Source organism: Protopterus annectens, chromosome 10.part0, assembly GCF_019279795.1.
Source record: "Protopterus annectens isolate FY-2018-M chromosome 10.part0, PAN1.0, whole genome shotgun sequence".
Classification (NCBI taxonomy): domain Eukaryota; kingdom Metazoa; phylum Chordata; order Ceratodontiformes; family Protopteridae; genus Protopterus; species Protopterus annectens.
Window position 1 is genome coordinate 135,801,147 of NC_056744.1, and position 22,943 is coordinate 135,824,089.

General features: G+C 38.1%; 1 protein-coding gene across 2 annotated transcripts in view; it reads left to right on the top strand.

The window, feature by feature from the left end:
* Positions 1–22,943, top strand: part of CEP112 (centrosomal protein 112) — a 3,283,222-nt gene that overhangs the window by 207,609 nt on the left and 3,052,670 nt on the right. For both annotated transcript variants that reach the window (XM_044085107.1, XM_044085108.1), the window contains exon 4: positions 3,212–3,372. In XM_044085107.1, the coding sequence (XP_043941042.1) occupies positions 3,212–3,372 (161 nt within the window). The remainder of the gene's footprint in view (positions 1–3,211; positions 3,373–22,943) is intronic.

Here is a 22,943-nt window from a genome sequence, read left to right on the forward strand (position 1 = left end):
CTGCAATACCAGGCTACAACTCTTACCACACTTTTTGGCCACCAAAGCAGGACCGAAACACTAAAGGTGGAGGAGTGTCAATATTCACCAAGGATATTCACACCACCAGGCTAGTTGCCCAACACAATGCGTCTGAAATTCTGCAGGTGCAACTAACACTAGTTAAGACTGCAATCCAAATTGTAGCTTGCTACAGATCCCGCACTATACCCCAAGATTCTCAATACACCTTTCTAAACATACTGGAAAATATTAAGATAGAACCAAACACCCTAATACTGGGTGATTTTAACTACCCTGCCATTAACTGGGAAAGCTACTCATGTACCAACACCTTTGCCCAACGGTTCTTGGAATTCATAAATTCCAATGCCCTGGATCAACTAATCCATAGTCCCACCAGGGGCTCCAATATCCTAGGCCTGGTCATTACCAACATGGGAAATCGATGCTCCACACCTATGGTCACCCCCTCTTTAGCCACGTCTGACCATAAGCTAATCACCCTTAACATCCACATCCCACCCCCACCCCCCAGTAAGGAAACCTCCATAAGAAACTTCTCCAAAGCCAACTTTATGCTACTCAAGTCAGAAGTGACAAACTTCATGACACCCATGCAGACGGGAGCTGAAAGTTCAACTGCTGAATCCTACACTAAGGCACTGTACGAGCACATCCTCTCTTGCATAAATCGTGCCATCCCAAATAGAACCAAGATGCTCTCATCCAAAAAAAAGAAGCTAATCTGGTGGTCCCCTGCCATAAACAAACTTTACAACAAAAGGAAGAAACTGTTGCAGAAAAGAGGAAAATCCCAGGATGAAAAAAACTTCCTTACCAGCCTCAGTAAGAAACTGAGATCCTTCATAAAATCCTCCAAAGCTAGTTACGAAAATAAAATTGCCAAAGATTCCAAAGACAACAACAGGGCATTCTATATCTATGTCAAGAATCTAAATGGCAATGCTCAGATCTGCTCTGAGCTAAAACAGAATGGCATTAAATATACTGATCCCAAGGATATTGCCAATATCCTGGCAGATCGATTCAGTGCCAACTTCACCCCCCTCTCACCCCCTAAATGGCCCATCTTGATACCAGAAGACTGCCAAATTCCGGTAATAACGGCCACACAGGTAAAAAACGCACTCTCCAAAGCTAAGAATACAGCATCCGTGGGACCAGATGACATCCCGGGCTGTGTACTACATGAACTACAATATGAACTGGCACTTCACCTAAGTGTCATGTTTAATCATAGGCTCACCTCAGGTTTCGTGCCCACTGAGTGGCGCACAGCTACAGTTATCCCACTCCACAAGGGGGGATCCACCTTGGATCCTGGAAACTACCATCCCATCAGTCTGACAAGCCTTATCTGCAAGGCCATGGGGCGTATTATCATGGAACTTATAAACAAAGACATTGGCAACCTTCAAACACTGGACCCCACCCAGTTTGGGTTCGTGAAGGGCCGATCTCATCTCCTGAACTTGATTGACTTCTTCGAATCAGTCTCCAAAGCCATGGACAAGGGTAAGGTGGTCCACACAGCCTATCTAGACCTTGCCAAGGCCTTTGACACCATCCCCCTCTCTGGAATCATAGATAAACTTACTACGCTGGGCATTAATCCCTACGTCACCCAATGGGTTGCTAACTGGCTTACTGATAGAACCCACACTGTAAAAGTAGCTGACTCCAAATCCAGCTCCAGACAAGTGACAAGTGGAGTACCTCAGGGTTCAGTCCTGGGACCGCTCTTGTTTGGCATCTACTTCTCTGAAGTACAGGCCAACACTAAGGGACTCTGGATAACAAAGTTTGCAGATGACTGCAAACTGGGAGCCATTATTGAATCCCCAAATGATGTGGATACTCTACAAAAGGGCATTACAGAAACAGATGCTTGGTGCCAGAGCCATGGGCTCAAGCTCAATGCCAAGAAATGTATAGTTATCCGCTTTGGGAAAAAAACATGTATCTGTGAATTACCATATAGGTGGCAGTACACTAAACACTGAAAGTCTGATAAGAGACTTAGGGACACAGGTGGACAGTGGTCTCACTTTCGATAACCACATTGCCACAGCAGTCAGGAAATCCTTCTATGTGGCACACCTCATCACTAAGGGCTTTTCATCCAGAAAAAAGGAGGTCATTGTCCCACTGTACTCATCCCTCATTAGACCCATTATAGAATACAATGCCCCGTTTGGTATATACCTCTCAAGACATCTGCAACAACTGGAAAGGCCACTGAAATACCTCAGTAAAAGAATCACAGGCCTAAAGCGGATGCCCTACGCTGACTGCCTTAAAAAAACTCCAGCTATACTCTGTCGCATATCGTCTACTCAGAGGCGATCTTTGCTTAACATACAAGGCCATGTCAAACCCAGAGCTGTTGGACATGCTACACTTAAAGAAATCCCAATCCCTCAGAGCCACATGCTCCAGGGATCTAAACCTTGTCATCACAATAAACAAAACATGCTGGAGGGATAGGTTCCTGACCCAGAGACTCCTCAGACTCTGGAATAGATTGCCCATACATGTCAAGCAGAGTGCCTCTTTGGTCCTCTTCAAAAGGAACCTTGACGATTGGATGGGAGAAAAAAAATTCACCCCGGGGATCACATCAGTCGCCCTGCTAGACAGGGGTCCAGGGAAGTAAATAGTGTGGGAAGAAATAGCCAGGGAATTGTTATGGCTAGGCTTGTATAGGCCCTAGGGCTGATAGCCTAGTACCAACCTAGGAACCTAAACCTATGAATCTATGAACACAATTCTGGGTCTGTATTGCAATCACTATCCATATTTAGAATTATATACCCTTCTTGAAGAGAATAAAAATCGCAGACATTTTTAATTTTGCCAGTTTGACATAGTAGAGAATGGAATCTGTCATTTTTACTTTGTTTCCCCAAATACTGAAAGGAACATCCTCATTTTATTGGGTGTTACAAAAGCTTATGTGGTTTCAGATAAGCCCTTGATATTTACATAGATAATGAAAAATATTTATAAGTTTTCTGGTCCATACTGACATAAGCTGAAAATTGAAGTGTCATTGTTTTTTTTTTCTCTTTTCAAAATGTTTTATGTTGGGAATATATCAGTTGAGCATTTTGCATGCATTAAAATTAAATGATTCTGTTGTGATTACACAGTTATTGACGTGAAATTGCACTCTTTGTATTTCTAGTCTATTTACTTTGATGAGCCACGACTTTCAAGAGTACAGAGTTCCTTTAATGATGGTGTACCAGACTGGGTTACAGGCGAATTAGGGGCTGAAAACTCACCAACAGATGATTCATGGAAAAAGTCACCTAAAGAAAACCTCACTTCAAGGCAAGCACACAGGTATGATTTAAAGTATATAGCTCCAGACAAAGATATTAAATTTGCATTTTTTGCTGTGATTTACATTATTATGTGGGTTAATAGGTAATATCTTCATAATTTAAAGTTGTGGCAACATTTTTTTTTAATTATTGACTGGCTGCTTTTGATAAATTTGGAGGTAGTTTAATATCATATGATGAGAAGGTGAGATGTTTGCAAAGATATGCTTAAACATTATGGCAGAGCATAAAAAGACATTCCTTGCTAACTAATATAACAATAACCCACGCCTGGGTGTAGGTAATGCTGGACTTACCCACGGTTGGTGTGGTTTGGGCACGAGGGCAAAGCCTGAGTGGCCAAACAAAGCCAACCGTGGGTAAATCCAGCATTACCCACACCCAGAAGTGGGTTATTGCTATTATACAATGACATTATTTAAGAAAAAAAAAATTACTTTTCTTAAATAATGGCATTGTACAATGTCTCTTTGCTGCCCTTAAGCAGCTGTCTGGTATTCTGCGGCAGTTCTGATGTACTACGCATGCGTATGCCTACCCTGTACATCAGAGCTGTGGGTAAAAGCAACGTTGAAAGCAAGATCTCCGTTGCTTTTTACAAACTGTTTCGCTATGTTAAATGGGTTTAACATAGTGAGACAGCCTTAAAATAAGCAACGTAAATCTCCGTTGCTTATTTTAAAGCTGTGTCGCTATGTTAAACCCATTTAACATAGCGAGACAGTTTTGAAAAAAGCAACGGAGATCTTGCTTTCCCTGTTGCTTTTTTCAAAACTGTCTCGCTATGTTAAATGAGTTTACCATAGCGAGACAGCTTTAAAATAAGCAATGGAGATTTCCGTTGCTTATTTTAAAGCTGTCTCGCTATGTTAAACTCGTTTAACATAGCGAGACAGTGTTACTGTAAGAGTTATAGTAATGGAAAAAGTCTGGGCAACCGGACCTTTTTCCATTACTATAACTCAGATTTACAACGTGCACGCTGACCAATCAGCGTGCAAGTTTTTGAATATTAATGGGGGGGGGGTCATTGTATAATCTGCAAGTTACAATGTTTCCTAAAGTTTTGCCATCATCTTATGCTGTACTGAAACAAAATGGACAAATAATGCATGAAGGGCTAACACCAGAATTTAGATATCTTCTTTAGGTGGAGTCAGTGTAATAGTAAATTGTAACATTTTTGACAGTAACTAATAATTGGGTGTACCCAACTTCTGTCTCCCTTGGTTAGAATAGAGTTCCAAACATGTTCATTTTATCAAACACTGGTCTAGCACCTATAAAAAGTTGCATACAAGTGATATAATACTCCCATATTAATACCTAATTGCTGTGTACTACCTTTAGTTATTCTTGTCATCCAAGTATCTTTGGTTCCACTGCATCTCCATGAAACAGCTGAACTTAATCACAAATGCTTGGTAAACGGTGCTTATATTATATAAATTAGAGCACACAGTAATTCAGAAGGCATGTGCTTAAGCGTATTGTAATACAAGTAAATGTATAAAAAAGTCATGTTTTGCAGAGCTACAAGCCCACCTTCATACCCATGTAGGGCGTTTTGTCCTATCATCCCCCCAGACACAGATTATCATTTTTGGTCATAGTCACTGCAGCTTGGAGAAAGGCTTTACACTGCCTGTAGATAATTACCGTGTCTCACTTTTTCTAATGAGAGGCTGCAAGATTGACCTTCCACAACAGACAAGCATACAGGCAGTAACATCTACTTTTATTTGATTAGACATTTAGGGACACAACCATGTTCTACTGAAAGATTATATGCATGAGCAACTGTGATCCTAGTTATGGTTTGTGCACCCTGGGTCCCTCAGTATTGTGCCAGTGTTTCTTTTACTGTGTAATGCAGTCAAATCATACTGTAGTGTTACTTTTCAAATAAAACCAATGAAAAAAGAAGAGGATCAGCATCTTGACTTTTTATATAAATTACGATTGTATCTTGGTCCCCTAAATTAAAAGGTGTTTGTTTATGGTAGACAAATTGCGCACACAGTACTTATGTTTAAAGTCTGAGCATATACTTATGTCCTGTGGCATACACCAAAAATGTAACAAGCCAATCACAGTGAGGTGTTTAGAGAGATTTCTTCCTATTTGAATGAGCAGTGTTTGAAGTCTGCTGGAAAACTATGAAAAGGAAAAGCTCTAAAGAAAAAAAAAATGTCAGTATGGAGAGATGGAGATGGTGAGACAAGAGCAGAGGAGAAAAATAACAGGAAAATTAACATGAAAAGTCTGATAAAGCTAAAGAGATGATACTTGAGTCCTCTGCTAGCATAACAAATGAGAATAGTTTTACTTTGCTGGCTCCCAAAACAGAGATCTCAAAGGCAGTCATTTAGGAGCCTAGAGATCAGTCTCCTACACCAGTGCTACAATGTGCAAAGTCCAGTCACCAACAGCGTCAGGGTCTTCAAACAGAAATTACTTTTCAGGTTTTCTCCTGCTGATGTAGAATGTTTGTTGGTGAGGAAAAAATGAATTGATCACTCCTAAAATGTTTTTTTCCCCTCAGAGCTATCTACAATTACATCTGTTCAATGCCTAGTAGTTGTTATTTACAGAATGTGTGCCAAGGAGACATTGAAGTCATCCAAAAAGTGACATTTCAACAGCAACAACCAATGCTTATCTGTTCTCCTGTCCTAGGCCAGTATGTCAAACTTTTCATTCTGAAACCTACAAATCTTCAGTCACTGCCAGCAAAGTTCATAGGTGAAAAGAGAAAAAAGAAAAAAGAGCCTTTCTGGTTTATCCTATGAAAAGAGAAAGACTTTCAGTGGGGGTAAATTGAATCCCTTAGGTTTCAGAATTTGGGCCATTGTATATAATTCCTCTTCATGTAGCTTACAACATTTGCCTGTCCTTACTGCTGTTGTGCACAATGCATCAGTGAATCAGTCTGTAGGTTAATAAAGCAGTTTGTGATCAAACTGTATTTTGGCAGTCACTTCATCTTCTTAGAGCTCATGGCTAATACTATATTTCCTTATCCAGAGTGCTTAATGTAGGCATCTATGCATTGAAAAGGTGTTTTTATTATACGTATTTATCGGGTCTGTTTTTCTGTGCCTCAGTGGAAATATGTGTCATACTCAGGAGTTGAATGCAGTCTAATGCTAGGCCAAAGACTTCATCCTTGCCTTCCACAGGGTCACTAAAGAAGGCATTACAAAGCTGCCATAGTATGCTTATCCTTGTCATGCTGAATTAGGTACATTTTATTGTCTGGGTGCCATTTATTGCAGCTATTTTCTGATTTTTTTTTTTTTACATTTCCTAAAGAATTTCTCCGTCTTATTCTGTATCATATGTACTGAATGACTTAAGCTATTGTATTTAGGAGAAAAACATGCATGTTCCTGCAGCCCTCTGTTTTTTATTACCAAGTATATACAAATCATTGTTCAAATAATTTGCACCAAAGACATTGGGATGAACAGAGTCCTTTTCCATTTCAAGTCATAACCAGTAAGCCTTTGGTCATGCCCTATGAGCCTATTTATTTCCCATGTCCTAAACGGTTTGAGCATCCCACATGACCCTATGAGAAGTATTTTGGCAACACATTCATTTAGAGAGGCAGTGCCCAGGAGTGGGGAGGGGTGGGAGTATGAAAATTGGGTGTTGGAGGATTGTCTTCCATGATCTGTTCAGAATTATTTACTGGTGCAGCTAATCTCTACCCCTACCAAGCTGATGTGCACTGTCTCCTAACTGAGGAATTGTTATGCTTCCAGGTGTGTGAGCTTGCTTTCATACCCTAGAAAGATGGCTGCTAACTTGACAGAGCCATGCATACTTCCCCAGCCCATGCGTTGATGTTGCCCAACCATCTACCAGCAGGTGTCACCAGTAAAGCAGACCAGACTAAATCACCTGCAGCTAAGAGTTTGTTTGTAATTAATTATATAAGTGGTCTGTATTTGGTTCTGTCAGTCTGACAAAGATTAAGAAAGTCTGTGAAGTCACTGTGGAGGAAGGTTGCTCATTAAACTTTTGCAAAAATTTTAGGAAAAGATCGTTCCTATCATTGTTTTTGCTTTCTTTTTAGTATTCATGTTTGCAGTTTTGAGGCAAAACCTGTAGCTCTGGAAGCTTTCCACTTCTTAGGTTCTGCTTGTCAGTAATCGTACTGCATTACCTAGTATATTGCCCTTACTGTGCCCTACTTGGATGTCTTGGAAAACTGCTTAGTATCTGCTTTGTGTGGAAATATGCAGGGGGCATAGCAGTTACAAAAGTTTCTGTGATGATATTGAAACCATGAAGAAAGCTGCTGCTGCAGTAGGTTGACCGTAAAATGAAGAACTTATAACTGTGTAGTTGAGATGTTTCCTGACCGTAAAATGAAGAACTTATAACTGTGTAGTTGAGATGTTTCCCTCTTGGTGCTACTACATACCCATGCAGCTGATATCTGTCCTGCACATCATTACATGGTAGGGTTGAAGGAAAAAAAACTGTGAGATGCAGAATGACTGTTCTGTCCCACCCCCAGCGTGAGGAAGCTCACATCTCCTGCAACCTGCTTATTGGGTTTAGGGATCCCCATGTGTACAACCTCCCCCGGAAGAGAGATCCTGCCAGAATAGGTAATATGGGGGGCCGACTGTATGCTTGCGAGCCACGAAGATGGGATGGTAAATGGAGCTTGCCAGTAGGAGAGCTTGAGGTTAGCAGCTGTTGTGTCTGCCAAGAAAAGCCATACAACAGAACATTGATTCAAAATGTACTTCAGGACAAGAAGATCCTGAAGAAGGTTCAGCTAAGGAACAAAATGCTGCTTCCCTTGCATCTTAAAAGCCTGAGGGTTCTGGCAGCCTCCAACATAGCATCAGTTTTACCTGCTAGTCTCTGCCCAACTCTTTTAGTTACATGTCAGCAGGCTCTACTTCTTCCTCTCAGGCCTGTTCTGACATCATTATAGGTTCCCCATTTTAGTAGTAAGTAAAGTTATTCCAGTGACTGCTTCCATTTCTTAATTAAGGAAGCTAAGGAGTTTGTAGTGCAGATTTTACTGTTTTAATACCATATCAGCTATGGTTTCTACTTCATGTCTAAACATGAGTGTAGGGTTGACAGAAATAACTAGGTGTTTTGAATTTCTACATCTTCATGAAGTTCTGTATCAAAATCCCTGAAATAGTAAGGCCTGTTGCATACTTTCCAAAGGAAACTTGTAAATGCTGTCTTTGTTAGCACAGCCTTAAGACCACCTTGTAAGAGCTTTGAGACACAGATACTGCTTCAGTACAGGTGTTCTAAAACTGTTGTGTGACCTTAATGGTGCATCACTTAGGCACTGGACAACCTAATCTATATTAAATATGTTTAGCCGGGGTCTATTTTTTGATCCTCAAGCATCAGAAATTTTCACTAAGCCTATTCATTTCTAAGCACATGTTATAAGGAATCCTTCACATTTTCCTTAACATTATTTAAGTCCTTGAGTTAATGTGAGTATTCCCTATGTTCAAATTATGCATATACTTAAATTACTCATATATGCTGAATGGCTTTTAAAGGCAGAACAAACATCAATTTAGTAACTGGTTCTTAACAAGTTGTATTATTTTTCAATCAAATACCATGAAAGAAACCAGGATGCTGGTTTATTCAAACTTTATCCACCACTCTTGCTTTGTTTGTGTTTGGGGGCAGTAACATACTTGTATGACAGTAATAATGTTGTTGGTACTGAGTAACATGCATTAGAATTATGAAATGACTGAAGGAAATGGAGGGCTGCAGTGTTTTTAAACAGTAAATGCTACATACATATTCAAAATATGTGGAGGCCTTTCCTGTGTAACACTCATAAACTATAAAGTAGATACTAGTATAACATGTAAAATGTACACCAGAGGTGTCCACCCTTTTGGCTTGGCTGGGCCGGGCCGCATTGATTGAAGAGGAATTATCTTGGGGTCACATATAAAATATATAATGTAGTTAACTGTTTCACTGCCACAGGCGACCAAAGTTGACTTTCTGGCTCCACTCTAAGTGCATTCAAGCAATAAATGTAATAATGAATGCCTAATTGCAAGGTTTAAAATAATGAAAATAAAAGACCATGGTTGCATTACTATACTTCTTTTATATCACATAGCCAGGAACTTGCACATCATCTTATTTCAGTTTACTAAGACACACTGTACTCACGCAAGAGTAGAGTTTGTTTCAACAACAAAATGTTGACAAACCATCCTAATGTATCTTGACTAACCCTGCAAAAAGATATTAGGTAAAAAAAAAAGTCATCCACAAACACCCCCCAAGAACACACTGCATACCTAGTATTTCTTTGACATGTACCAGGATATTATATTTAAAAAGAAAGTCATTAACAACCCCCAAACACACAGATCACTACAATCTGGTTGACCCTGCCAGTGTATTATGTTAAAAAAAGAAAATCATCAATAGTCCCCAAAACACATTGCCTCCCTATATCTGGTTAGACTGAAATGTACATAAGCAGCATAAAGTTAAGAAAAATAAATACACTGATAAAAATGAAAACCTCTGTTTCAAAAATGTATGCTAACAGAAATCCTTATAATCAAGTAAAATATATTCCTATGTTGAGCCTTTGCCCCCCTTTTATTTTAGGTTTATCCAGATACTTGAAGTAAGAGTCAACAGAACATACCTTTCAACTGTCCAGATTTTACAGAATGTCCAGATTTTTGTCTCGTATGCTTGGACCCTACCTCATAAAATGTGTAGTTTTCTGGCAAATGGCTGGGGATTGAAGCCATTAAATAATGACAGGCATTTGAGTTGCAGACTTCATATTTCAGATAATACATGCTAATGGAAACCCTATTATTCTAACAACTTTGTAAGTTTATAAGAGCAATATTTTAAATCTGTCCTTATTTTTAGTTGTTTGTCCCCGATTATTTGTGTCTATGTCCAGATTTCTTGTGCCACGAGGTTGAGAGGTATGAGGTATGCAAACCTGTGATTCTGCTGCTGCCAGGGATCGCTCTCACTCTTCACGCGCACACACACACACACACACACACACACACACACACACACACACACACACACACACACACACATTCATTCTCTTCTGCTTTCACACATGCATACATTCTGCTTTCGTGCATGCATTCCCTCACACACGCAGACAGAAACGTATACACACACACACTTTTTGGTTTCATTTATTTGTAATTTAAACTCACTAAACAACAAAAGCTCTGCTTCGCAAGTGCAAAATGATGGCTCGATTGATCTGACTGTTCACTCTGTCTCATGCATGCATACACACACACTTCCTGGCTCCACTCTAAGTGCATGCATTCACACACACACACACACACACACACACACACACACACACACACACACACACACACAAACACACACACACACACACACACACACACACACACACACACACACACACACAAACATTCTCTTCTGCTTTCACACATACATACATTCTGCTTTCATACATGCATTCACTCACACAAGATCGCTCTCACTCTCTCTCAAGCTGTCTCTCACACATAGTTTCTTCTACTTTCTTCTACTTTCATACATGCTTTCACTCAAACATGCAGACAGAAACATAAACGCACTCCTACACATACATACACACACATACAGTCAGGTGCCCAACATAAAAAGTTTGTTATTCTTTCTGTGCGGCCTGGTCGTTGGAGGACTGCTGTCATACTATATAAGGGTGCTGAGGATTAAAAAGCAGAAATGTTGTTGTGCTGCTGTCATTAACCTTGCTCTCGACTTTTCCTGATTTCACTGAAGGTCCCTGATTTTACTTCAGTGCCGGAGTTTCAGAAACTCCATGCTAATGTTAAACCTGTTATAATAGCATGCAGTAATGCAGGTACAAATGATTAAGTGAACCTGTGGTAAGTGGCTAACCTGACTGCTGTCTGTCCACTCTCTTGGTCTCGTTCTTTCCTTCGCAATTAGAGTGCGGGAAGAGAATGGGAGAGTAAGAGGACTAATCAGCACCCGCTTCACATACGTGACACGCAGGTGCTAGTGCCTGCCAGATTCTACCCCCCATAATGTACTGTACTGAATTGCCATGCATTCAGGTGAAATCATATAACAATGTTACATACAGTTTGTAGCCCTTTAGAGGCCACATTACTAGCTGTCCATGGCCGTATGCTGGATACCCTTGATATATACTGTGCCGTGTCATCAGCTGTAAGTGAGCAAGCAGTCCTTACTGACGGTGTCTTTTTAAACCTTGCTCATAAACAGAACGTGTGGCTATACATTCTTGCAACAGAGTGCTAGACCAGCTGCAAGGTATGATACTAAATTAGCAAAGTATTTAAAAAATAAATAAGTGTTCAAGAACTGTACAGATTTATAGCTTGGTTGATAATGCCTGAGTACTGCATCAAGCTTTGAAAAGATGAATACCCAAGACAGATATTCCGGATTTCAGACTTGGTAGCAGCACATGTTACAGTAACAGAAGATATTTGCTTATCCTCTGAAGTTTTGTCTGATCATACAGTAAACACTCTGTGTGGGGTTCTTGTCATGATCACAGGTATCAAAAGTTTGAATTTAGTACGAATATGAAAAATGAATTCAAAGCATTACTTGGATACTGCATTCATTGTTTTGGGGAATAGACTCGACTTATATAGTCACTGCACCTTCTTACTTAATATTATCAGCTCAGAAGTTGCTTAGTATTAGGGGAACACAAAAGCGCAGTAAATATTTTTATTGTAATTGAAATATTTTTGTTGTGAAAATATTTTTTATGTAATTCGTGTCAGCTTTGGGTTAAGGTTCAAGTCTCTCTAAGTACTGATGATATTTTATACTTGTATCTGTAAATATGTTTTTTTTTTTTTTCATTTCTTATCTGATCCTATTCACCTGGTCTATGCCTGCAAATGGTCCACTGTAGTCAGTGCACTAACCTGGTAAATAAATAAATAGTCTGTCTTATTGGTTGGTTTAATTTTCTTGAATGTAGTGCTATTTAAAGAGTTAGTTTGTCTTTGCAGTTTAGAATATCTTAATGGCAGAAATGCGAATGCACTAGTAGTTGTAGTCAGTTATTTGTTTTAATAATAAGTTCATAATAAAGTCCACTTTACATCTATGGAAGTTACTACAGTGTACTTTTGTTTGAAAAACATTAACAAATTTGTAGCCAGAAGGGGTGTATGTCATAAAGAAAATAAGATTTCCCCTGCAGTGGCCTCATTTGAGAAAAAGAAATTGCAGTAAGCAGTAGTTGTCTGTGACATTTAAGGTTTCCACTCATTCTGTATTTAAGTAGGTAAATAAGTAGATAGTTGTAACAATTGCAGAAATGATCCCAAGAAGAAAACTGAGAGGCCTTTACTACAGTGTTCTTTAATCATCACTGAGCATGTTGAACAGGAACTGTAAAAGTACAACCTTAGTCTGCTGCATTTGTATTAAGTTGTTTCATGACGTGTGTGTGTGTGTGTGTGTGTGTGTGTGTGTGTGTGTGTGTGTGTGTGTGTGTGTGTGTGTCAACCAGTGCATTAGCACAGTGACAGTGGAGGGGTCATCTCTGTCCTCCACTGGCAGGTTTCACTTTGCTTTGAGGTGGAACATAGAAGTCCCATGCATGCATGGACATACTTTGCATTGAACTTTAGTGAAGTGCCTCTGACTACCCAACAAGCTGTGTGCACACCCCACAGACAGTCCTCCTTTACTGAGAATACTTGGTGCTCTGTTTTCAGCTGACAATATCTGCAGTAAAGAAAACTGTTATTAAAAATATAGGTGGTTTGTACTTTACACATAACCAGGCATGCACGCGCACATACTCCCACACACACAATGTGCCGTACTGTTTATGTTTCCGCATGAGACCTCTGTTTCAAATTTTGTGTTAATCACTGAGTGTTCTGATTTCCATTTTGGACAAGGTTCTTCATTTCTAAACACCTGCTTGTTTACAGACCATGGCTACCAAGCTTCTCTGTACTTGAATTAAAAAAAATAACTGTTTATTTTCACTGTAAACATGACTTACAGTACGTAGATAGATAGTTTCACCCATATGTGTCTTACCCTGATTCACAAATGCTTATGTGACACTGGGTTTCAAAATTTTCCTTTCTGAAATGCACCCTCTGTGGATTGTGGGACTACTGTATACTAGGCCTGTAAATATACTTTTAGACTTAATATATTCCTTTCTTTAAATCCACATTGCACTAAACTCCTTCAACATTCTGTGCATCCCACTCACAATTATTTAAATGACATTGGTGATATCCAATCTGCCCCCCCCCCCACTCCATGACATATTAGGATAATGCTTGGTGCATTTTACTTGTTTTTTCTCCATCTAAAGTTAATTGAAATATCATATTGTTCCCTGTAATGTCATTGTTAATGACGGGTGGCCCACACTGCTTTGTTATTAGGTTCATGAATGTCTACAGACAAAGTTTAAGCTGACACCCCTCTTACGTAGCTATGTTTTTCAGTAACAAAGAAAATGTCATCTTTTCACCTCTGCCTCCCATTGCAGATACTCATTATACTTGTACTTAACTTTCAAAGTGTTGGGGTATCACCAGATCTTATACCGAAAGGTAGAGACTCAAAATATCAGAAGAGAAACAGCAAAGATGAAGATTAATGCAGTTACAAAATGTATACTTACTGCATGGTTAGTATTGTGGCAAAGTATTTACTGGGTATGTATATTGTTGCAGGGAAATTAGAGCCTCGTCTTTCCTTGTCTAAGTCATTTTTATGTCAGCAGGTTACTGAATAGGCTGCTAGGGTGAATGAATAAACAATCTAAACCTTTATACAGGTTTGGGGCGTAGCTAAGAATGCAGTACCTAAATGCTTCTCTAGTGTGTCAGAGCTGCATTACACCCAAGTAATACCTAGCTTGGTAAATCAGACTGTCCTGCTGGCAGTGGTCCAAGTAGTTGCATATTGCATGAACCAGCTGGTGCAGATTACCTGCCTGCACTACTGTTGCTGACACAGATTCATACGGTCAGCAAGGGAGTGGATGATAAGTATCGATTCCATCTGTCCTTTGTTGCCTGGCCAAAAACAAATCTTAAAACATGGAAACCAGCAGTGACTTACTAAATAAGACTATGCAGATGTGGAAGTATGTGAGTGCATGGCCTTGGCAATAAGATGTAATGACAGGAAAGTGGTTATGGCATGCAATAAAAATAGGACAGATAACACTATGATGGTCTTGGTGACTTATTGTGTTGTGAACCTTCCAGCTTCAGTCACAGCAGAATGTATTGCAACTGTGTCTATGTTAACAGGCAATTTTTGGCTTTAAAATTTAGCTCATTTTATTTGTTTGGAAAACTTTTTTTATGTGTTGGTAAGATCATGCAGCTGTTTTGCAGGCTATCTGCTATATGACCCTCTTTGATTCCTGTGGGATTTCACCTATAACTGTTTGGATTTGCTGTCTATTAAAAGTCATTGTACAGACACTGTGCCGGGAATGCTTTTGTGTTCAGATGTATTATCTTGTGTTTAGATGTAATTGAGAGTTGTAACTATGGAAAGAAAGAAAGAAAATAAATTGTTTTGTGTTAGCATAATAGCTTATAGTCTTAATTTTGACTATTGGCGGGTTATTTTGTTACTTTTATAGCCACTTTCATGGGGAAACCATGGATTTCTGTGGTTGCTGAGATCTGGACTTTCTACTTGGAAGTTGTCCCTTCTGGTCAGGAAGGAAATAAATAAAAGTAACCTGTGAATGAGCAGGGTATGGATGTTTTTAGGTGATTATAGTGCTTGGATAACACCTAAACACATTTTTCTGTTTAAGCAGCAAAGTGCCTGGAGCACTAAGAAATTCTTTTGATCACTTTGAGACTCTTTTTAAAGGTTGCTTGAGCTGATGGGGTCTTGTGATCCCAAGAATCAAGCTGGTTTTCCTTGAAGGCCTTGGAACCATAGTGTTTACTCCCCGTAGAAAGAAAGGCATCATAGTGTTCACTCCCTGTAGAAGGAAAGGCATCATGGTGCTGTCAGACAGCAATATGCAAATAACATGAAATAGGAAAGCAAATTAATAGCAACTAAACAACAACAGGAAGGCTTAAAAAGAACATCAATTGTTGAAGGAAGTAATCCCAAGTGGACACCTGTGACTACTGTGTTGTTTCTTGTCATATCCTAACAGGAACATCAGTTATTTGATAACATTCCACAAAGATAAAGCAAGCACAATTAATGGGGTAAAGTGCCTCTATGATATAAAAATCTTCAAATCTAAAAGAAACTCCAGAGGCAACACCATCCAAAGCGAAGGAGACCTTTATTAAAAAATAACTCATAAAAGTATAGAACGTAGTGAGTGCTTTCGCGTTACTATGAAATGTAAAGTTAATTGAGTCAAATGATATAATTTCTAAGACATAAGTATTTAATAGCTGGATCAGCATGATAGCAAAATGAAAAATGTGAAGAGAAAACATCCATTTAAAGATAATGTAAAGATAGATAATAGTTTAACAGTTGTATCACATATCAGATATCTCAAATGCAATAATATGATACTAAACTAACAACAGTGAAGACATTTAGATAATGGAGGGAAGTGAAATGGAAAGAGCAAAGAAGGAAGTATGAAAAGGAAGGACACAGAGAAGGAATTAGAGTGAAGGAATTAAACAAAAATCTGTGGATAAAATGTTTGAATGGAAATTTGATAAGTATAGTGAATTGAAAATAGTGGATGGAAAGGGGCAATATCTGAAACAATTAGATATCTCTAAGAACCTGAAAGGGGAGGGAATAGATGTTAGTTAAAACCTATCACTGGACTTAATTGAAAACCCATCTAATATGTTAATTTTGAAGCAGGAGAAGGAATGTAGTTGAAAATTAATGTTTAAAGGTATCTAATGAAATATGGCTTCAAACATCCACACTAATAGTAATATCATTCTGTTGGTAATCAACAACACTCATTGTTTCAACTGAGTAGAGGGATAGACTGAAATTGTAAAAATGAAATAGACATCTATTAATGGAAGAAAGTCTCTGACTGGAATTCTTTCAGAAGATGTTATGAATTGTTTAAATGATTAGAGGATGGCAAAGCTTTTTATACAGAAACAGTTACAGGCCACAGAGATATTGAGGGAGTTAAATATGAAGTTGTGAGAATGAAAATCCTGGGGAAAGAGTTTCTGAAAAAAAAAGAAAGTAAAGAAAATCAGAATTTAAAAATGGGTGCGAAATGAATGTCAACATTGAGACTTTAAAGGTAAAACTGGGGAAAAGAGTTACAAAGTGAAAAGATAAGTAGGATTTAACAGATGGTTTATACTTTGATTTAAAATCTGGTAAAATTAATATATGTATCTTAAATTTGGAAGCAATTAAAATAGAAAATAAAAAACTATTGACATGGGAGTCAGTAAAGGAAAACAAAATAAAATGGAAAATGCTGATAAAACAAACATAAGGAAAGAAGATCAAAAAGGGGGGAAAGGATTGGAAAGAGGCTGAGAAACAGACCTTAACAAAATGCATAATGTAAATGTTGTTATATTAAAAGAAAAAGACAAATTGAGAAACAATGAAGATGATGAATTTATCTTTCCAAAACTGACTTTCACAAAACGTTACTTGAATAAAATATGTGAAATAGAGGATGACCAAAGTTTTTTGAAAATTTCTTTAATTTGGTACTAGGAAATAATTTGGATATAATGACCATTTGAGAATGAAAAACTCAAAACATACAGTGGGAAGTGGTAGCTTCATTTAACAAAAATAGCAGAATATATTGCTAACAATGAACAACTGTTTCATCTTTAAGGATGGCAGGTAGTACTGTGTTATAAGAATTATTTTCAGAGATACTGGAAAGGAAAGTGGAATTAGATCACTAATAAGATGCATGCAAAGAGAGATGAAAAGTGTAAAGTAGAAACAAACAAAATAAGGAGAGAAAGAAGTTAGAGCATTGTTGGAATCCATTAAATACAAAATCTTTTAAGGACAATGCAAGCAAAGGAAGAAGAGGGAAAAGCTGATTTTTGAGGTCAGTGGAAATGAAAAAGACATTATGTATGCATATGAGCAAAGCAATAGAAGAAGGTGTTAGTCTCACTGTATGATGTCCCAGTAATGAAAAACGCATCTCCTTGGAAAAAAAAAAAACTCTAAAGTTTTTAATTGAGGTTTTATGAGAAGTACAGCTGAAGATGGAACAAATAATTTGGGTTGAATTAGCAGAGTCCCCACACAGATCTATGGTATAGCAAAAAGTTATTAAAACAGTTGTTGTATTCATTTATTTGCGGCTATTCACTACCCTTTCCTTCTCTCCCTGACCAGTACTGAGAGAGCTTCAAAGAGCAGATACCCACCTGAAAGACAGGATTTTTCACAGGCTGATAAGGTGAGCAAGGGCAGTTTTGTGGGAATAAATGGGTCCAGTATGCTGGCAATGAGTAAGAGCTGAAGATCCTCCTGAAAAAGGTTAAGGTATAAGGTACAAAAATGGGTTTGTTGCTCAACATCAAAAAGTAAAATTATGTCAGCTACCCCCGTTAGTTCTTTGCAAATAGATGATGATAATGGTGAAGTGGAAGATAATGAGTACAGTTATGAAATTAATAAGCACTTGCTTTTTTGAAATGACAGCGTTGGTAAATTTGTTTACAGATTTTAAGGAGAAAAACATCCCATTGTTATCATATGTCCATATAATCAAAGCTATGTTTTTCCCAATAGGAACATATGAGTGTAAGAGCTGAACTATAAGTAAGATTATGCACTAAAAAATGTTTTTTTTTGCACTCTGGTGTTGCAGGTGATTAAATATTTTTGTAGATCATGGAATTCTCAAATCAATCAGTAGTTAAAGAAATGAATCCAGACTGTTCACTAGAAGGCCTGATGATAAAATTAAAAACTCAGACACTTTGTCCACATACTGTGAAGGCAGGTTCAATAGAAAAGGTGCTGGTGTCGGAAAGATCAAAGGCAAAAAAGGAGGTAGCAGAGGTTAAGCAGGATAGGCAGCATTACTGAAGTACAGACCTCTGACGTGTTAAATTCTTTTAAGTCACAAAGAGTCTGATTTGACTGAATGATTAAACAACAGTAGCAACAACAACAAATGCAGGGCAGCATAGCTGGGGACAGATGTCAGTAGGGTTCTTGGGCAGAAATAATGAGAACTCTTCCAAGATATGTCAAATGAGGAAGAAATAGAACTAGACAAATGTGACACTGATTTGCAGATTTGGTCTATTTTCACAGTCAGGAGGATAAGCAGTTATAAATTTCCATTTGTAGATGAGACCAAGGAAAGCAACAAGCACAGAGGCTTGCAGAAAAATCAAAGTTTACAGAGAAGCAGCAGAAAAAAATGCAGAAACTAACAGCTGAGCTCCTGAGGTAATGCACTAAAAATATGCTACAAACAGTGAACTGTTTTTGCAAAGAATGTCTCAAAATTATTCTCATGCGTGTAAAAACTACAGCTGAGTATGGTTTCCTTGAACTTCCTTTACAAAATCTGGTTGGGCATCTGACACAATGTCTTGAACAAATTTAAAGGATTTCATGTAAAGTTAAACCTTGTTAAAAAACACAGTGCTGACTTGAGATTATATCACAGTAATTTATTAGATGTGTGGGGGCAGGCAAGGTTATGAAAAACCAACAAAGAAATCTTTAATAGTGGATTTAAAACATGTCAGAAGTGACATTGGAACATGCCTAATTATGGAGGTCAAAGCAACTGTTACAGCTTTGACTAATATAACATTGTTTGTAATTATTTGTTCATTTGTTTCTTTGTTAATTTGAATTTAACTGAGATAGATCATTGATCCCAATAGACCAATTTCAGTCTCAACCCAAGGAAATAAAGAAAAATAAAGGAATAAAAATATATGTAATAATACAGTGTCGTTAAAATAAGGAGTACCATTTCTATCCTTTGTAACAGCAGGGTTCTTCCTAACTGTGTTTGTAATTCCACAAATTCAGAATGTGCAGATCAGCATTTTTAGCTAGTACTTTTCTTATGCAAGAAGGTACTAACAATCTTTTCAATCCTATTTTTGATTTTTGATTTTAGATGTCTGCTGTTATGCTGTTTTGCTTTTCAAATGATTTTGCCTATGATTTAGACTTAGCTTTATGGTCACTCTGTAATGTACTGTAATGCCAGTCCTCACAAGTTTCTTTTGAAACCTCCCTCTCCAAAAATGGCAAGGCAAATTTAAAAAATTAAAGAGAGTATTCATCGTGCTGTCATTGTCAAAGATGGGAATATATCTAAGAAATGTGCTCATGCTAGTAATGGACTGTTTAAGTATCTTCACAGGTCCTCTTTTTAGTTATGGCAAGTCACGAAGCTGACAGGCAAAAAAAATATAGCATTCGAAGCACTCCTGAACTCAGCCGTTTTCCTTTACTGCTGTTGTCGATCTGAGTAGTATTTTGGCGTCTGAAAGTGAACAGGGCTGATAATGAGTAGCATTAGTTTGGCATGTTCAGTAATAGTCAGAAGCTTTATTTATACTTTATCCCAGGATAGTGACAGAGATGTTGCTGTCAGCAGACTGCTGGGCAATATTATTTGTCTTTTCTGTAGATATCACTCCACCTTTTTTCATTCCTTTCAAGTGGTGTAAGATTGAAGAAAGGCAAAGTAATTGAGCAAGGCTATGGTGTGAATGTCAGTTTGTGTGCATGAGAGCGCTACAGTCAGAGAGGCGGGGTTGCATGCATTGGGTTATTTGTATAATGGAAGTTCTGATGTGTTCCTGTTACATCTAGTCTCCTTCAAGTATGACACCGCAATATGAACATCCCAGTGTGTGTGACAGTGCTGAAAGGAATAATGCTCTATTTGGGTAATCTACCATAGTGCTGAAAACTGCAGTCACTTGTCAGCCCTGCCATCTTTCTTAAAGTGTTCTTCTTTCTTTTAAATCATGCATAATGCCTGTTATTTCTGGAACTATGAATTCCTAATATGGAATGTGAGCATTGCCTTGTCGAATTGTGTCCATATTTATCTCAGATTGAAGACACTCATAGATCTGCTATAGTATTGTGTTAGCTTTGCTAGAATGTCATTATTTTTTCATTTTTCTATTGATGCTTATGTATTTCTGTTTATCTCTGCAATAAAGTAGTTTTATAAGAAAGGATTAAACCAACACTGCCTATTCTTTCATAAGAACAGTATAAATATTATCTCAGAATCTTATTCTACCTGACATATGTATGTTTTTGTTTTGAATAATTTATAACAACATGGAACTAAGGTTTATTGCTATCTCATAAATTTTGCAGCCACTTCAGCATTCCTTTGAGAAATCCTTTTAATCTTAAAAGATTTCTTTTCTTTGTGCTTCTGTTTCGTAGCACTTCTAAAACTGTAGATTAGTGAAACTTTTCCTACTTAGTAGGAGGCTTTGCTGTCATGTTATTTACAGCATGCTATATGTGTCCCATTTCCTTTTGATGTTTTGCAGTTTGTGTGAAAGTCACACTGTTAGTCTTTTTGACCACTTTAGATTTACTTTAAAAATTTCAGCTTATCATAAAATATTTATATCCTTTTACTTTACACTGGTTTCATCAGAGACAGAAAAATCCTTTTATAGGAGATGGCTGTACATAATTTGCATGTAGTCTGCTGTAACAGCTCTGTTAGTTTCCCAGAAGATTTCTGAGATCCAGTCTTTAAAAAAAATATGTCTGTTGTATCCACTTTCATGTAGCTTCTTGATCAGCTTGCATGTCTCTACTTTTATTTTAGTTGCAGTTTGTTGCTGTAGGTTGCAGGAAGATTAAGTGAGCAAATTTCTGCCGCTACATTTTCTAGTGAACTGAATGCCCATTCTGATAAACAAATGAATGCAGTCATTTTTGCATTTTGATCTGAGTGACAGTAGGTTTGCATACCTATACTGTTCTTGCACCTTGCTGCTAAAGGCTTTGCTTGATTACTGTGTGAGTGGGTGGGTGAATGAGTCACCACCATGTTATAACTACTAAATGAGCCATATACCATAGATTGCGTTATATGTGCTGTTATTCAAAGCATTGTCCTTAACCTTTGCGGTCACATTTAATTACGTTTTTATATGTTGGAAGTAGAAAAACAGATGAACCGGCTATATTAAAGGAGTTGTCTTATCTTCTACAATAGTGAGATTTTTATTCTAGGTATCTTAAGAAATATTAGGAGATCTGAGGCATCCTCCAGCCCCACACACACAGACACACCTGCACACAATTACCTGTTGTTGTTGTTAATGGATTTGAATAAGTGCAGCTGTACAGTACATTAAGGATGATTGCTGCAAGCACAACATGCTTTACGCTTGTGTAGTAGTACATGGTTCATTATTGCTGCTTTGTATGATTTATTTCTTCAGTTTGGTTCCTGGGATGACTTCTGGGGGGGTGCATTTTGTTCCGAAAATCTGTGTGGATTTTTCCTGTCATCTCTGGTTTCCCCAACTCCAAAGACGTGCCATATAAATTGACAATGCTGTAAATTATCTCTAGGTATGAGTATGTGATTTCCATGCATCTGTGCTGCAGTGGATTGACATTATATCTAGGACTGGTTCTGTACATTGTCTCTTTGTTGCTGAGTTATTCTCTGGTCCCTGTGACTTTGATCAGGATGAAGCAGTTCTCGGAAAATAAATGCTGTCTGGTTTCATTCTTTCACTTCATACAGTAACTTGTGAGTGTTGTGAGAAATGGGCTTTATGTGTAGCACCTATTAATGGTATTGGTTTCTTTTGAGCTGGTAGATCATGGCTACAAGTGCATCTCTTACTGTTTCTCTCTGACATTAATTAACCTTCAGAAACCAGAATAATGTATTTTATTCTGCATATCTTAGTACCATACTGTTCTGTTAACTCAAGGACTCCAGTGTCAGAGATGTCTGTTTCTCTAAGTTCATCGTCATAGTCTTGAAGCTCTTAAAGATCCCTTCTTGTATGATTTTTGCCCCCCCCCCATACCAACCATTCATCAAGTATACCCTTGTTCAGTTATTGTCTTGCTTGAGGGAGGCCATGTTTTCCCAGCATCACGTCTTCACATCATGATGGACCTCCATTGTCCAGCCAAGGCTCTGTAACTAGAGCATCAGCTGGCTGAGTCAGATGGAGAAACACCTGCCCTGCTTCAAGGATTGACATGACCATCCTTCCTGTTTTTTGCCATCAAACAGTCAGTGGTCAGGGCTATATCCCTCTACACCATCAGTACAGGTATATATTTAAAAGATGCCTGACACCACCAAATTCCGCATTTTGGAGGTGCTTTTTCTCGCTCTGTCACATTTCCTTTTAAGAATGCTAGGTGTCTTTTTGTGTGGTTATAATTGTAATCCCCTGAATAACAGAACTGCAGATGTCAGTGGGGGGAATATGTACAAAGACTGATGCTGTAGTATCTCAGAGTATCCCCCTCTTTTAGGTATATGTAACTTGGAGTTAATGCATATAAGGAGCAGGGATGATG